Source organism: Syngnathus acus, chromosome 2, assembly GCF_901709675.1.
Source record: "Syngnathus acus chromosome 2, fSynAcu1.2, whole genome shotgun sequence".
NCBI classification, from domain to species: domain Eukaryota; kingdom Metazoa; phylum Chordata; class Actinopteri; order Syngnathiformes; family Syngnathidae; genus Syngnathus; species Syngnathus acus.
In genome coordinates this window covers 1,446,632-1,463,896 of record NC_051088.1, presented here as the reverse complement: position 1 = coordinate 1,463,896, position 17,265 = coordinate 1,446,632, and the positions used below count along the sequence as shown (strand labels likewise).

General features: G+C 44.4%; 1 protein-coding gene and 1 long non-coding RNA gene across 4 annotated transcripts in view; both read left to right on the top strand.

Moving 5' to 3' along the window:
* Positions 1–10,280, top strand: part of lama5 (laminin, alpha 5) — a 380,553-nt gene extending 370,273 nt beyond the window's left edge. For all 3 annotated transcript variants that reach the window (XM_037245878.1, XM_037245877.1, XM_037245876.1), the window contains 8 exons: positions 2,584–2,716; positions 2,995–3,149; positions 7,910–8,084; positions 8,158–8,458; positions 8,532–8,662; positions 9,205–9,298; positions 9,373–9,492; positions 9,603–10,280. In XM_037245878.1, coding sequence (XP_037101773.1) covers positions 2,584–2,716; positions 2,995–3,149; positions 7,910–8,084; positions 8,158–8,458; positions 8,532–8,662; positions 9,205–9,298; positions 9,373–9,492; positions 9,603–9,742 — 1,249 coding nt within the window. In that variant the 3' untranslated portion in view covers positions 9,743–10,280. The remainder of the gene's footprint in view (positions 1–2,583; positions 2,717–2,994; positions 3,150–7,909; positions 8,085–8,157; positions 8,459–8,531; positions 8,663–9,204; positions 9,299–9,372; positions 9,493–9,602) is intronic.
* A 6,567-nt stretch (positions 10,281–16,847) lies between these two features.
* LOC119119557 lies at positions 16,848–17,265 on the top strand. Its single transcript, XR_005097351.1, has 2 exons — positions 16,848–16,928; positions 17,138–17,265. It is a non-coding gene; the product is annotated as an uncharacterized LOC119119557 (long non-coding RNA).

Genomic DNA, 17,265 nt, shown 5'->3' with positions numbered 1-17,265 from the left:
TACAAACAAAGCCGCTAATGATGCCGGTCGTATGTGGGGCCCTTCGTCATCCCGTGATCGAATCTTTGTCCTTATGTAAACAACCGCCGCGCCGCGCTGCTGACGTCACTTGAAGTTCAAATTACAGTAATCCCTCGCTACATCGCGGTTCGTTTATCGCGGTTTCACTTTTTCTTTTTTTTATTTAAAAAATTTGTGAAAAAATTCACATATAAGTCGCTCCTCAGTATAAGTCACGCCTCACCCAAACTATGAAAAAAACCGCGACTTATAGTCCAAAAAATACGGTATATAAGTTGCATTTTTTGGGAAAGTTTATTTGGTAAAATCGAACAGGCTGAAGGTACGGTATGCTAACGTTACATAAACACAAACAAGGAACTGAGAACGTGCCTGACGTAACATATTAAAGCCCAAAAATCAGTAATAAATTCTACAGTTTGATGTGTTACTCATTTAGTTGTGGTCTATATAAAGTGGAACAACGGTGCTTTTGTCTGAATTCCTCGTTTTTGATACCATCACAGGTCCCTCTTTTCTACTTGTTTTGAGGTGCGGCTCAGAGCAAGCCGTTTTGGTGCGGTCTCTTTAAATGCAAATGAGTTACTTCACACACCCCAGGCCACAAGATGTGCGCCTCCCTTTCCGGTCAACATATTTGTAGTTTATTTTAACCAAGGTAGGGTGACCAGACGTCCTCTTTTTCCGACTTTTGAGCCCTAAAGAAATGTCCAGGGGGAATTTAGAAATTGTCCGGGTACAGTAAGTACATTGTCAATAGAATTGCCACTCCGTTCCATTTCATTCAATTCCAGGATTTTCTGTATCGTTCACAAATAAGTCACGCCCTTCTCCTCAAATCTAGTCACTTTGCTACGAAGTAGAGTGGGCTGGCCAAGTGTTTACAAGCAATGCCGAAACGAAAATGCACATTCGCGGAGAGGTTGAATAAAAAAAGTCCCGTGCTTTTGCCAGGGTTGATATCCTTATGAAGCTGAGTGCTTGACATGCAAGGCAGGCACTTACGTGTCTGTGGTAAATAAAGGTGCCAACGCTAATGCTATGAAAACGAGTGCAGACACAATATTATTAAAGTGAAATACAGTATATTATTTTGGTGTCATCTCAATCTTACAGCTTTATTGTGTCCGTCGTTTCCAAAGATTGAAGGAACTGAACTATCAATGAAATGAGGTCTTTCTGCAAATCCTTCACTATACTGACAAAAGATTTCTGAAACACTCCTTAACAAGCAGGACTTTGCCCACAGACGGGGGAACACTGCTTGAAAAATGAAACTTGACCAGGCATTTCTTTGAGGTTCTGATGTTGTGCAATGATCTGTGTGGATTGATGCATCCAACGGAACATTTTGATCTCTCCACTTCGGCATCCTTGAATTGTTTGGACTACAAAAGTCTCATCGAGTAATAAACAAGGTGGATTTGTCTTAAACATGGCGGATTTGCGAATCCACCATGTTTATTACTCGTATTTCCGTTTGGCAACACCCATTACCTTGTTTGGTTTGTCCCGCCCCAACGGGTGTGATGTCCATCCATCCATCCATTATCTGTATCGCTTGTCCCCACGGGGTCGCGGGCATGCTGGAGCCTATCCCAGCAGTCATCGGGCAGTAGGCGGGGGACACCCTGAACTGGTTGCCAGCCAATCGCAGGGCACACAGACGAATAACCATTCGCACTCGCATCCACACCTAGGGACAATTTGGAGTGCTCAATCGGCCTACCAAGCATGAGGTAACCGGAGTGCCCGGAGAAAACCCACACGGGCCCGGAGAACATGCAAACTCCACACAGGGAGGGCCGAAGGTAGAATCGAACCCGCACCCTCCTAACTGTGAGGCGGTCGTGCTAACCAGTGCCCCACCGAGCCGCCCTGGGTGTGATGTAATAGATAAAAAACATCATAAAAAATGGAGAAGTAAAAAATACCCCCCCAAAACGATCATAACAGTATATCTGCAGCACCTTGAGGGATATATTCCACTTTTCTACAGTCCTGGATAGTCCAGATACACAAAAAAATTATTTGAAAAGCAAAAGAAGTCAATTTTCCATATGTGTCCTTTAAGAGTTATTCAAATAACTATAGCATCAATAACATGCTAATAAGTTTAACGAAATATCCGTGCCACTCCAACTCATTAAATCCAACGAGATCTTCATCCTCGGTGTCATTTATGAACCACTCCTCTAACTCCGGAAGTAGAAGATGCAGCGCTTCGTCTTCTACGTGGCTTATGTCAGACTCATCGTCGGTTGCAGTTCCAATTATTCCATAAGCCAAGAGTTCCCTAATGCGGTTTAGTGTGAAGATAACATATGAAATGATATGATGTGTTAATAATTTCACACATAAGTCGCCCCCCAGCCTAACTATGAAAAAAAAAACATTTTGTAGTCCAGAAAATACTTTATTTTATCAGTATCACATTTGCTACAGTGATGTAATTTTGACGCTTCTACTGCAGTCTGAATATAATAGTAATGAAGACGCCAAGATGTTTGATGTTTTGCAAGACACACAAAAAGTCCAGCTGTTAAATGTGTTTGTCATCAGGGAGACTAGTCCTCAGATGGTGGTGAATCTGCTGAACGTCAGAGATAACGTCAATGTTCCGCTTGACTGTCCCGCTGCCGCAAAGCCTCAGCAGATTCTGTCCGTGCCAGCCAAACACAACCGCAAGCCTAAGGTATGTGTGCAGACATGTCTGTTCCTGGTCCCAAATTATGCTTTATTTGGTTCGAGTTTGCTTTTTATCTAGTAGGTAAATTAATCAAGATAATTATTATTTCAGTGACTATGAACACTGAACTAATGATTATCTTGATTAATTTTTATGTTTTTTCCTTTGATGGTTTGCGGATAAGATTTTGATTGAATAAATATAATATGGGTGCCTTGGTTCTAATGGTTGGAAAACACTGCAGAATATACATACACACAACACATTACGTGTACTTTTTGTAGGGGAAAAACAAGAAGTTGTCCGGGTCACGCAGTCGCAACACCAGGGAGTCATGCCAAGGGGTGCTGTTGGAGCAGGAAGTGGGAGCTCTGCAATTTAGCGGGTCAATGCTAAGCTACCAACGCTTCGACTCTGTTCCTGCTTCCCTGAGCTCCAAGTGAGTGTGAACTCGGTGTATATATAACAATTCATAATTTATTATGTAATGTATTTATTGTGTAATTTCATATATTGTCATTTTAGGTTTGTATTTTTTTCATTTCATTTTATATATATGTGCACACACACACACACACACGCACACATACATACATGCAGTCATATGAAAGAGTTTGGGCCCTGATTCAAGATTTTCCTTTAAAAATCATTGGTTGTTCAGATCAACATTTTAAGTTCAATATATCATAAAGCAGACAAACATAGTGATATTTGAGAAGTTGAATGAAGTTTATAGGATTTACAGAAAGACTCACTAATGGGTGAGTCTTCGGGTGTGTGAATGTGATTCTTGTGTGTGTGATTATTGTATGAAGCGTGTGAAGGGTGTGTGGGGTGGGGTGTGTGTGTGTGGTGTGTGGTTCTGCAACAGACAGAAATACAGCACGTAAGTCAACGCTCAACTTCTGACGTCACACAACACTAGTAGACGGCACACATTACATTACTAACTGCGCCTAACGGTTCCGCTATACTAAATAACCATAAATGAAATACTCTCGGCAACACACCAAACATAAGTCATCGAGACAACAAAATACATTTGCTGGCGATCATTAGCCGCCGTGCCGCTGCGTAACAGCTACTCATACGATGCGAGGCAAACTTAAAGGAGCGCGCCGAAGCTATCAATCAAACGGCGCACACACGAAACAAACCGCGATCAGACAAACGGCACAACAGTAGACAGTAGTAACAATGAAATGTATACACTCACTTTGTGTCAAAGACACACACGATCACAGCAACATACTCAGTCGATACCAGCAACCTTTAATTTACCGCTGCGCACAAGTTCCAACAATTGCGATAAGCCGAGGTAAACCAGCTCATAAAAAACTATAAGAATGGGACCCATTGCCTCCCTGCTTGGCACTCAGCATTAAGGGTTGGAATTGGGGGGTTAGATCACCAAATGATTCCCGAGCGCGGCACCGCTGCTGCTCACTGCTCCCCTCTCCCCCAGGGGATGGATTAAAATCACACGGGGATGGGTTAAATGCAGAGGACAAATTTCACCACACCCAGATGTGTGTGTGACGATCATTGGGACTTTAACTTTAACTTTAACTTAACTCACGCGAGACTTAAGGCGATGTGACGTAACTTTCCAACATTTTAACATCAACATAGGAACCTTTCTAAAAGCTATTTTTATTTTTCTTCTTTGTGACTGGGGTTCGCTTTGGCCTGAGGAGTTAAGTTCAGCATTTGCTTTAAAGACATCTGGCGCGTCTAGCGTTGTGAATGGGTATAATGTCTAGACCCCGAATGTAAGACAACCCCCACTTTTTCAGTCTTATTTCAATGCAAAAAACACCATCTTATATTCGGGCCAATATGTGGTGTGTATATGTACAGTGTGTATATATATACACCGTAAATTCCGGACTATAAGCCGCACCGGACTATAAGCCGCACCAGCTAAAATTGGGGGATATTTTAGTTTTTTTCTTATATAAGCCGCACCGGACTATAAGCCGCACGTGCACACGCGTTTTTTACAAAGAAAGACCGTTCACAGAAAGCCTTTTTAAAGTTTTAATAACATACGATTGATAGTTATTTGATATTTAATTTATATATTGTTATATGGGCCTGTGGAATATTTTGAAGTGCAACCGCCGTCAGCGGCACGCACCCGACATTGTTGACATAAAAGACGATCGATGGATTTAATGATTTGGAGTGACACAGATGGTTTGATAATATTATTGCTTTTATAATAGTTATTTGATATATAATTTATATATATCGTTATATGGGCCTGTGGAATAATTTGAAGTGCAACCGTGGTCAGCGGCGGGCGCGCACCCGGCATTGTTGACATAAAGGACGATCGATGGATTTAATGATTTGGAGTGACACAGATGGTTTGATAAAGGTGTTATTGATGTTACAGTTATTTGGATAACGGTCAACGTTACGTCAGGCCCGTTCTCAGCTCTTCGTTTGTGTTTATGTCACGTTAGCATACCGTATCGTTTAGCCTGTTGTTGCTCGCTCATGTCTGTTCTTGGTGTTGGATTTTGTCGAATAAATTTTCCCCAAAATGCGACTTACAGTGCCTTGCGAAAGTATTCGACCCCCTTGAACCTTTCAACATTTCGCGACATTTCAGGCTTCAAACATAAAGATATATAAAATTTTTATTTTTTGTCAAGAATCAACAAGTGGGACACAATCGTGAAGTGGAACGAAAATTGGATAATTTAAACTTTTTTAACAAATAAAAAACTGAAAAGTGGGGCGTGCAATATTATTCGGCCCCCTTGCGCTAATACTTTGTAGCGCCACCTTTTGCTGCAATTACAGCTGCAAGTCGCTTGGGGTATGTCTCTATCAGTTTTGCACATCGAGAGACTGGAATTCTTGCCCATTCTTCCTTGCAAAACAGCTCAAGCTCAGTGAGGTTGGATGGAGAGCGTTTGTGAACAGCAGTCTTCAGCTCTTTCCACAGATTCTCGATTGGATTCAGGTCTGGACTTTGACTTGGCCATTCTAACACCTGGATACGTCTATTTGTGAACCATTCCATTGTAGATTTGGCTTTATGTTTTGGATCATTGTCCTGTTGGAAGATAAATCTCCATCCCAGTCTCAAGTCTTTTGCAGACTCCAACAGGTTTTCTTCCAGAATGGTCCTGTATTTGGCTCCATCCATCTTCCCATCAATTTTAGCCATCTTCCCTGTCCCTGCTGAAGAAAAGCAGGCCCAAACCATGATGCTGCCACCACCATGCTTGACAGTGGGGATGGTGTGTTCAGGGTGATGAGCTGTGTTGCTTTTACGCCAAACATATCGTTTTGCATTGTGGCCAAAAAGTTCGATTTTGGTTTCATCTGACCAGAGCACCTTCTTCCACATGTTTGGTGTGTCTCCCAGGTGGCTTGTGGCAAACTTTAAACGAGACTTTTTATGGATATCTTTGAGAAATGGCTTTCTTCTTGCCACCCTTCCATAAAGGCCAGATTTGTGCAGTGCACGACTGATTGTTGTCCTATGGACAGACTCTCCCACCTCAGCTGTAGTTATCTGCAGTTCATCCAGAGTGATCATGGGCCTCTTGGCTGCATCTCTGATCAGTCTTCTCCTTGTTTGAGATGAAAGTTTGGAGGGACGGCCGGGTCTTGGTAGATTTGCAGTGGTCTGATACTCCTTCCATTTCAATATAATTGCTTGCACAGTGCTCCTTGAGATGTTTAAAGCTTGGGAAGTCTTTTTGTATCCAAATCCGGCTTTAAACTTCTCCACAACAGTATCTCGGACCTGCCTGGTGTGTTCCTTTGTCTTCATGGTTCTCTCTGCGCTTTAAACAGAACCCTGAGACTATCAAAGAGCAGGTGCATTGATACGGAGACTTGATTACACACAGGTGCATTCTATTTATCATCGTCAGTCATTTAGGACAACATTGGATCATTCAAAGATCCTCACTGAACTTCTGGAGTGAGTTTGCTACACTGAAAGTAAAGGGGCCGAATAATATTGCACGCCCCACTTTTTAGTTTTTTATTTGTTAAAAAAGTTTAAATTATCCAATAAATTTCGTTCCACTTCACGATTGTGTCCCACTTGTTGTTGATTCTTGACAAAAAATTAAAATTTTATATCTTTATGTTTGAAGCCTGAAATGTGGCGAAATGTTGAAAGGTTCAAGGGGGCCGAATACTTTCGCAACGCACTGTATACTCCGGAGCGACTTATATGTGTTTTTGTTCACTTTATTGTGCATTTTATGGCTAATGCGACGTATATTCCGGAGCGACTTTTAGTCCGAAAAATACGGTAATGTTATGTTTTGTTCACTTCACGAGGTGTAGGAGAGAATCCATTCCATTTTTCAAAATAAAAGCTTGTTCAGACTCGGATAAATCAGAATCAGCTTTATTGACCAAGTTTGTGCATGCAGAACAGGGAATTTTACTCCGGTTGATCTCAGCCTCTGTACAACATTTAAGTGACTGACAACATTCAGGTAACTAACAACATTTAAGTGGCGAGAGCAGGATGTTATTGCACAGGGATGTCGTTGAGTCTCTATGAGTGGTGTGAGTTCATCAGAGCGACAGTGGAAATAATGCAAGTTACTGATACATTCTTGTGCGGCACGGTACCAAATCATCTGCTGGCCTAGTGGATTCATCAATGCAAATCTAGCAAGTTTGAGCACAGTAATTGTTACACAAGCAGACATTAAAATATCTTGCATTTCAATAAGCATTCCCTGGGTAAAACGGCATAGAATTTGTAGCTACAGTTCTTACGTTCATCCCTGGGGGTCAGTCTTGGTCTAGCAGTGGTTGGGGTTGACCCTTGCTGGGAGGAGGGAATTTTTATCAGGTCCTTGCATCTTCAAAGCTGGAAAAATGACACAATGTCAGGTTCAGGGTAGTTTGAAAACACAACCAGTAGTGGGGGAAAGCTTTTATGTGACAACGTAAGTTTCCTTATTGCGTGTTTGCAAACACACGTTAAAGTAAAACGTTGGCATTCTCTGGTGATTTGTTGTGACTGGATGAGGCACCAGCATGGTGTGGAAGTCTGGCATTGGGGGTCTTGGTGATGAAGAGGTCAGGTCCACTTGCAACATTTCCATTACACAGTAAAGCAAAGTAGCAAGCCCTACTAATTTTTATAGTTACTATAATAATGTTCAAATAATTCTAGCATGTTAATAAGGGGTGCTCTGTGCACAGGCCTCACATCTCCCTAGCTGTGAGGATCAATTCATCGGAAGGTTTGATCCTCTACGCGTCAGGTGGCATCCTGTCTTTGGCTGTGTCGGAGGGTCATTTGCTGTTGTCACTGGGAAAGAAGAGGAAGGTTAGCCTGCGCAGCCGCACCAGGATGGACGACAAATACTGGCACACGGTGAGGTCAATGAAATGAGGTCACGTGACGCTTTACAACGAAACCTAAGATGGCGGCTCGGCTGTGTCCTCAGGTGTTCATTAAGCGTGACAAGGACAAGATCAATATGATTGTGGATGGCGTTGACGCTCAGTCCAGGAAGATTCCTACAGGAGACCGCACACGCATCAGTGCACCGTTGTATGTGGGAGGAGTTCCGCCGCAATCTCCAACGTCTACTGCCTTGCCTGGCTTCGTTGGCTGCGTTCGTCAGCTGATCATGAATGAGAGCCCTGTGGGAGTCCCCGCCCACAGCCAGGGTGTGGTACCCTGTTTCCAGAAGCCTCTGCACCCTGGTGCCTTCTTCACAGGCAAGGGAGGACATGTGGTCGTCGGTGAGCAACCATCTTCTCACTGTTGTTTGTTGCATTGTGTGATGACAATGTGAAATTCCTGAACTTCCTGCAGATGAGCTGCTAGCTCTGGATGGCGACCTGGAGATCCGACTGGAAGTCCGTCCGTTGTCCGATTCTGGGTTGCTGTTGCATGCTGGGAGGACATCAGGCCAGCATTTGATCTTGACACTGCGCAGAGGAGAGGTGACACTGCATCATATTTCCTCCCCATGTCTCACAATAACACGCAAGGGTGGCAGTGACCTCACTAAGAGTGACCTCTCATTCAATTGAAAGGACCCAGCAAGGTGCACGCTATTCAATAAAAGTTTTACCACAAACATTACTATTTTATTTTACTATCAGTGAACATGAAATTGTAAATATGTTTAAGTATTGTTGTAAAACAGCATATGTGTACTGTATATACAGTGTGTCTTGGCAGCGACTGGCTGTCTTTTGCTGACAAACCTAGAAATAGATTTTTCATCTGTGTGAAAACTTCTGCGCATTTAATCAGGTGTAATTTGTGGCATCACATTATGCAACTGTGATTAATATTTAGAATTGCCAGTGGCCTAAACTCTTGAAATCTTGTGGCAGAACCGTGTGAACTGCGAGTGTTCGGTGCAGTCTCGCACAATTCATTGGTGCCTGCTGTAATATCGAAGTAATGGAGGCCAGAGTGAGGCCAGGCTGTTTTAGAACCTGTAATGGAAACTTTGCCTGTTGTGTACTGTGTTTAGGTGCTGCTGTCCATGAACAGCGGTAAAGGTGATGCCTTGTTGTTGTTGGTCCCAGAAGAGGCACTCTGCAATGGACGTTGGCACACCATCGCAGGTCAGTGACACAACCGAGATGCCCGCCACCATCACGTTCCCTTTGATGGCTCATGCCGCGCTGTTGGTCTTCAGTGGTAAAGAAGAAGAACGTCCTGAAACTCCATGTAGATGCAGAGAGTCAGAGTGGCGCCGGACCCAAATATGGCCGCTCAGCAGGGGTCAGAGAAGTAGTATACCTCGGAGGCGTTCCCGGTTAGTACTGTACAGTGTCCTCTGTTAATCAATCGAACCTGGAAACAAATCATCTACTCTAGGTTTAAACTGTTGTCATAACAATTTGCACTCCTCATCCTGTCCATCAGATGGCATCACCGCATCACCAGGCCTCCCCGCTTTCCACGGCTGCATCCATCATGTGATAATCAACGGTCGCCCCACTCCTTTCAACAAAGTTCTGTCAGTTGGCGGTGCTGTGGGGACACACGGCTGCCCTATTGATTAGGACCAACACACGTGTATGTGTGTGTGTCTGTATACAGTCTTAGCTTCACATTCCATGGGTGCAAATTAATGATGGTGGGTGGCATTTGATTAGTTTATTTATATCTATATTAATACACGTATATTGACTATTATATATCTGATATCCACACGGTGCTCCGGTTTGTGCGTGCACTTGTATGTACACTACAATCACCTCCACCTGCACACTAAAATTCCCTCAAGTGTATGACATTATTGCAGCATATCATTGCAATCCGCAAATACCTCATGCATATTTGGCCTTCTGGCAGTGAAGTGCTGTCTTTGTCTGATTACATCCCAACATGTACTTTTGGCTGGAAGGGGGGCACGATCACATGATGTGAGCATGTGCACCGCGTTAATGTTTCATGTATTCACTTTTGTTTCTTGTTATGCTATGCTAATCACATTCACCTTAGGTTTTTCATGTACTTTGAAATTAAACTTGTAAACACAATAAAGTTTTCTTTATTTCTTTACAATTAATAAATATGAAACCTGTATAGAGAAAATTATACAGTAGTAATACTATATTGCTGTTCACCTTTCACGGCGTTGCTGCTTCACGTTTTTTTTTCACAGTGCATTGTGTTATAGCTTAAAAAAAAGACACTACAGAGCGGAGTCAGGCCGCAGCGGCACAGTCAGAGGCTTAGTGAAATATGTGTGAGTCACAATTTGTCCTACTATACAGTACGCACTTCGTATTGATGATTAAAATTATTATTAAACTGTAGTTATTTGTAAGAAAGCCTTTACTTCTCTTTGTTAAACAAATGATTGGGCCTGAAAACAGGTTTGTCATACATGTATAATAGGGGTGTAAATCGCGGGTTTTGTCACGATACGATATCATATCGATACAAAGAACCACGATACGATATTTGCCGATATCTTAAAGCCTGCTGTGATTCATTCACGATACATCACGATATAGTGCTCTACGATCGATATAGAACAATATCCTGATTTATAACAATTCATACGCAAAATCAACAAGGTACTGCAAACTCTTTATTTAGGAAATTACAAGAGTATTGTAGTATACAAAGTGCTTATTTTAACACTGAACTTTATCAAATTCCTATAATTTCCTCGTCTTCTTGGACACTAGCCATAGCACCAGCCCAGGAGCCGCGTAGTTGCCGGCTCCCCTTTCACGTGCCTGCTCTGCTCACAACACAACACGCCGCGCACTGCTCCCGGAAAGAGGAAGCAAGCACAATGAACTGGATTTCAAAATAAGTAGCGTCTAATGTCCGAGGTCAAAAACGGGCGATATAGATCGGATGTTTACGTTTAGCATCGATGCCAACAAATCGTAGAGCATTATATCGATTAATCGATGTGTATCGATGAATCGTTACACCCCTAATGTATAATAATGGTAAAAAAAATAAAGGTTTCTACTTCACAGTTTTCGCCTATCACGGGTTCTTTTCAGAATGTAACCCCAGCGAAAAACGAGGGATTACTATATTTGCATGATGAATACAAATGCATCAAGCTTTGACTACCCTCCATCCATCCATTTTCTATACCGCTTGTCCCCACGGGGGTCGTGAGCGTGCTGGAGCCTATCCCAGCAGTCATAGGCGATGGACACCCTGAACCAGTTAGCAGCCAATCGCAGGGCACAAAGAGACAAACAACCATCCGCACTTGCACTCACACCTAGGGGAATTTGGACTGCTCAATCGGCCTACCATGCATGTTTTGGGATATGGGAGGAAACCAGAGTGCCCGTAGAAAATCCACGCGGGCACAGGGAGAACATGCAGACTCCACACAGGGAGGGCCGGAGGTGGAATCGAACCCGCACCCTCCTAACTGTGAGGCGGATGTGCTAACCAATGCCCTACCGAGCTGCCCAGCAATGCTTACCAAATAAAAAATATAAAAAGTAACTTTAAGACTTCCCTTCCCATGGGCTTCACCACCTGTAGGAGGGCCAAAGGGGTCGGGGTGCAAAGTGAGCTGGGCAGCGGCCAAAGGCGGGACCTTGGCGGTCCGATCCCGTGCTGCATTGTTGAGGCAGCCGACCGGAGCTGTGGCCGTAAGGTCGTTGGCGCCTGTCGTGGCGGCAATCCCCGAACCCGCTGGTGGACACCGGCGGTAAGGGATGCCGTCAAGCTGAAGAAGGAGTCCTATAAGGAGTCAAGCTGGTAAGGTCTATTCAGGGATGCTGAAGAGGGAGGGTCCGTCGGTGAGGTCGAACCTCGGATTCGGGAGGAGCATTGTGGCTTTCATCCTGGCCGTGGAACAGTGGACCGCTCTACACCCTCGGCAGGATCCTCGATGGAGCATGGGACGGGTTTGTCCCAACCAGTCCACATGGTGTTTTGTGGACTTGGAGAAGGCGTTCGACCGTGTCCCTCGGGAGGTTCTGTGGAGGGTGCTTTGGGAGTACGGGGTGCCGAGCCAACTGATAAGGGCGGTTCGGTCTCTGTATCACCAATGCCAGAGTTTGGCCCGCATTTCTGGCAGTAAGTCGGATTTGTTCCCAGTGAGGGTTGGACTCCGCCAAGGCTCCCCTTTGTCACCGATTCTGTTCATAATTTTTATGGACAGAATTTCTAGGCGCAGCCAAGGCGTTCAGGGTGTCCGGTTTAGGGACTTCAGTATTGCGTCTCTGCTTTTTGCAGACGACGTGGTGCTGTTGGCTTCTTCGAGCCGTGATCTCCAGCTTTCACTGGAACGATTTGCAGCCGAATGTAAGCGGGTCGGGGATGAGGGTCACACCTCCAAATCCGACTCCCATGGTCCCTCGCGTCGGAAAAGGGTGGAATGCCCTCTCCGGATCGGGGATGAGATCCTGCCCCAAGTGGAGGAGTTCAAGTATCTTGGGGTCTTGTTCACGAGTGAGGGCAGGTTGGAGCGCGAGATCGACAGGCGGATTGTTGCAGCATCAGCAGTAATGCAGACTCTGTACCCGGTCTGTCGTGGTGAACAGAGAGCTGAGCCAAAAGGCAAAGCTCTCGATTTACCGGTCGATCTATGCTCCTACCCTCACCTATGGTCACGAGCTATGGGTCGTGACCGAAAGAACGAGATCCAGGATACAAGCGGCCAAAATGAGTTTCCTCCGCAGGGTGTCTGGGCTCTCCCTTAGAGATAAGGTGAGAAGCTCGGTCATCCGGGAGAGACTCGGAGTAGAGCCGCTGCTCCTCCACGTTGAGAGGAGCCAGATGAGGTTGCTCGGGCATCTCATCAGGATGTCTCCTGGATGCCTTCCCGGGGAGGTGTTACGGGCATGTCCCGCCGGTAGGAGACCCCGGACGCACTGGAGAGGGAGGTCTGGGAGTCCCTCCTAAAGCTGCTGCCCCCGCAACCCAACCCCGGACAAGCGGAAGAAGATGGATGGATGGATGGATGGATGGATGGATGGATGGATGGAAATTTAAGACTAAAGGTTTATTTCCAGTGAAGGAAAAATTTATTAACTTGCTTACAGTTTTGAATGCCGTAGCACTATTGAATATGAGACCAGCATTTTTTTCACACCTATCTTTGATTAGGTTGAGCCATTGCTCTCATTCTGAACCGTCAGTGTACAACCATTTTCAGATCTGTCAAGTGATGTTATTCCAAACTTCACACATTATCGTAGTGTTCTCAACCACCAGTCAGTCACTTGATACCAGGCCTGCCTGGTGGTCAGTTATATCATTGGAATGTGAGAGGAAACCAGAGGACCTGAAGGAACCCACGCAGGCATGGCAAGAACATGCAAACTCCACACAATCAAATCAAGTAAAATTTATTTACCATATTTTCCGCATTATAGGGCGCATTTAGAAGCTTATAATTTACTCCAAAAAACACAGTGTGCCTTATAATGCAGAGTGCCTTATATATGGATCAATTGATGAATTTTTTTATCCATACTGGTTGTATACAGAGCTCTGCCAAAGTGTTTCAGTACATTTCAGTACAACTAGTAAATTACAAGGTCGCATCACTTTCAGCATTACGGCAACCGTGGTCAGGGGCATCACTGAAGTAAGCTACTACTGGTCGATCGCATGACATTTTAAAAAACATTTTTTTTCTACAGGCTAGAATTCATCCCATCGCTTGATTGACATACAGGTAAGCGTGTCGGGAGGCAATCACAGTGAACCGCACATGCGCAGTAGACAGTGACCATCCCCCTCACCGCAGCAGTTTGGCTGCGCATACACAAACCCGGCGCCAAAGCTAACAAGCTAATCAATGCATTACGCATCAACGCACGCACTCGTTTTTTTCTTTTAAAATAAAAAAAGTATATGACCATCAAAATGAGTGGGGTTGCTGGACCAAGTAAGAAGCCAAACCGTATCACTTTCATACGGAGTTGGACTTTTTTTACCTCATTGACTGGGTTGACATTCCCTTTAGCACACCACCATCTAGTGGATGCATAACGCTACTCTAGTCAACCCCAGTTTGATGCAGTAGCTTCTATGCAGCTTTTAATCCGGTGCGCCCTATGTATGAAAACATTTCTAAACTAAAAAATTCAATGAAGGTGCACTGTTAGAGTGGCGCTCACTCTAACTTATTTGCGTGATTCTTGCAAATAAATTAGAGTGAGGACCACTCTAACAGCGCACGGGAGACAGTATGCCCTTTTTTTAGCACTTGCAAGTGGAGAAAACGTTCATCACTGTAGATACAGAGATGTTCGAACGCAGTCTGCCTTGGTCTCTTGCAAGAGCATATTTATTGAGAGAAAAGCAGGGTGGGGGTGACAGGTTTGGTGAACCCCCGGCGTCTGGTAAAATCAGAGCACGGGGTGTTTTACGATCTAATGTAAACAGAATAACTTTGATTGCTTCCTCTGCGGCTGGTCAACCAGTGCAGAGAATGCAAGCACTTTATTTTACTGCGTTGTGAGAACAGGACAGGTTTGGTTAATCATTATATTCTACATTCCAACATAATAATACAATCAAAATAATCTATTAACCCTAACAGGTGCCGTATAATCCAGTACGCCTTATAGTGCAGAAAATACTGTATATAGCCCTTAATCACAAAAACGTCTCAAAGGGCTTTACGTGGTCACAGTTGACAATTATTCTCGACATCTCCTGATCTTAACTCTCAGGAGGGCAAGGAAAACCTAAAAAAAAAAACAACTGGGGAAAAATTACGAACCTTGAGAAGGGACCGCAGATGGGTGGATCCCCCTTCCAGGATGATCAGGTGACAAAGGATGCAGAGTGGGCAACTTTTAACACACAATATGAAACAATACAAAGAAAACCTAATGCAGATGTCCATAGTCAAATGAAGAGCTACAGGAAAACGCCCTCAGTCATCATGGCAGCGCCTGTGCCTGTGGTTCACCTCAGATACCTTACCGATTAGTTGACGTGGAAAGCCACTTTCAGTTTGGGCGTCACCTAGCACCCCCCCCAAGCCAGCTCAGTGGCCTAATGGTAGAGTGTCCGCCCTGAGACTGGAAGGTTGTGGGTCCAAACTGGGTCATACCAAAGACTATAAAAATGGGACCCATTGCCTCCCTGCTTGGCACTCAGCATTAAGGGTTGGAATTGTGGGGTTAGATCGCCAAATGATTCCCGAGTGCGGCACCGCTGCTGCTCAGTGCTCCCCTCGGGGATGGGTTAAATGCAGAGGACAAATTTTGCCACACCCAGATGTGTGTGTGACAATCATTGGGTCTTTACCTTTTACCTTTATCAGGAGAGAGCGCACAAAGTGCAGTCGAATTGACCAATTAATTAAAGGCAATAGCAAAGTAATGGGTTTCTAATCGAGTCTTGAATGCTTCTCCCTGAGGTAGCAGCTCTGATATCTGTGGGTAGGGCATTCCAAAGCTCTGGAGCCCGAATAGAGAAGGTTCTCGACCCAGGAGACTTCTTTTTGGGCCTTGTGGTCACTAAAAGACCAGCGCTTTGTGAGCGAAGGACAACCAGGTCGACTAGATAGGAACGTGCTAAGCCATGCAATATTCTATAGTATAATAAAAAATACTTGAAGTCACATCTCAAGCGGACCCGGAACAGATGAAAGTTAGCTCGCATCGGGGTAATATGATAACATTTTCTGGTTCTTGTGAGCAATCAAGCTGCAGTGTTTTGTACTTGCTGTAAACCTTTAATAGTAGATATAGAAAGACCAGAAAATAAAACATTACAATCATCTGGGCGCGACGCAACAAACGCATGTATAATCATTTCTGCATCACGTGTTGAAAGAATGGGACGGATCTTAGCAATATTGGGGATGTGAAAAAACGCAGTTCCAATAATGTTCTTAATGTGTTTTTGAAAGAAAATTGGTCAAATATAACACCGAGATTCATTAAAGAATAACTTTGGCTAAATAGTAAATTTATCAATATTTACAGTGGTGTCTCTAAATAGGTGGTGTTGACAAGCAGGGCCAATGATCAACATCTCGGTTTTGTCTGGGTTAAGAAGTAAGACATTGAGAGTCATCCATTGTTAAATCTCAACAAGACATGATTACAGCAATCCGATGGATTTGTCATATCTAAAGGCATATATGATTGGCTGTCATCCGTATAACAATGAAAACTAATGTATTTACGCATAATGTCACCAAGCGGAAGCATGTAGTGAATACTAAACAGTATAGGTTCAAGTACCAATCCCTGCAGCACACCACATGTAACATTATTAAGCTCAGAAGTCATGTTACCATGGACTACGTGTTGGGTCCTCTCTGAGAGATAACGACTAAACCAGGAGATTGCTGAGCCTGAAATACCAACACACGTTTCAAGGCAATCTAATAATATGTTGTGATAGACAGTGTGTTATATGGTGTGGTGCGTGATAAGGAAGACACGAGTCCAGCTACGTCTCAGTACCGTGTATTCATGCTGCAAGTAGGAAATACAACCCGGGTGAACCACACGTGACACAGGCATGCTACAGGTGAGGGCTCCGTGGCTGCCACAGGGTGGCGCAGCACGTCAACAAAATCACCCTGCAACATCTTCCCTCCTTTAGCAAAGTATCCCCACCGATACAACGCTGCCCGCAACTCAACTGCGGACCAACAACACACTAGCAACATCAGATTCAACCTCAGATATCAACACCTGGTTCACCATCAAATATCAGATACCAAACATATGGCCATAGAACGTGACACTTACATAGCAGCAGGATAAGAACACACTTGTCATCAAAATCACAATAAATCAGAACATCACTCTTTTTTTTTTTTTTTTTTCAAATTCAACAGAAGTCACAGTCCATGTGTGACCGAGAGGTCAAGTCTGTCAGGAGGCTTAATCAGCCTCCCACACCGGGAGAAGGCACGCGGTGTGGTGTGTCTCCAGCCTGCGGAGAAGACGGCGGTGACCTTGGGGCAGGTGAAGACAGTGGAGACTTCCTGGCTCCACCAAAGCCACATCCGTTGCCGCCTCCATTCGCAGGCTGCTCTGGGGTCAATCTTGGTCGAGCCAGCGGTAGGGCAGGGGTCGTCTCAGCCAGTCGAAGATCAATTCTGTTGCAT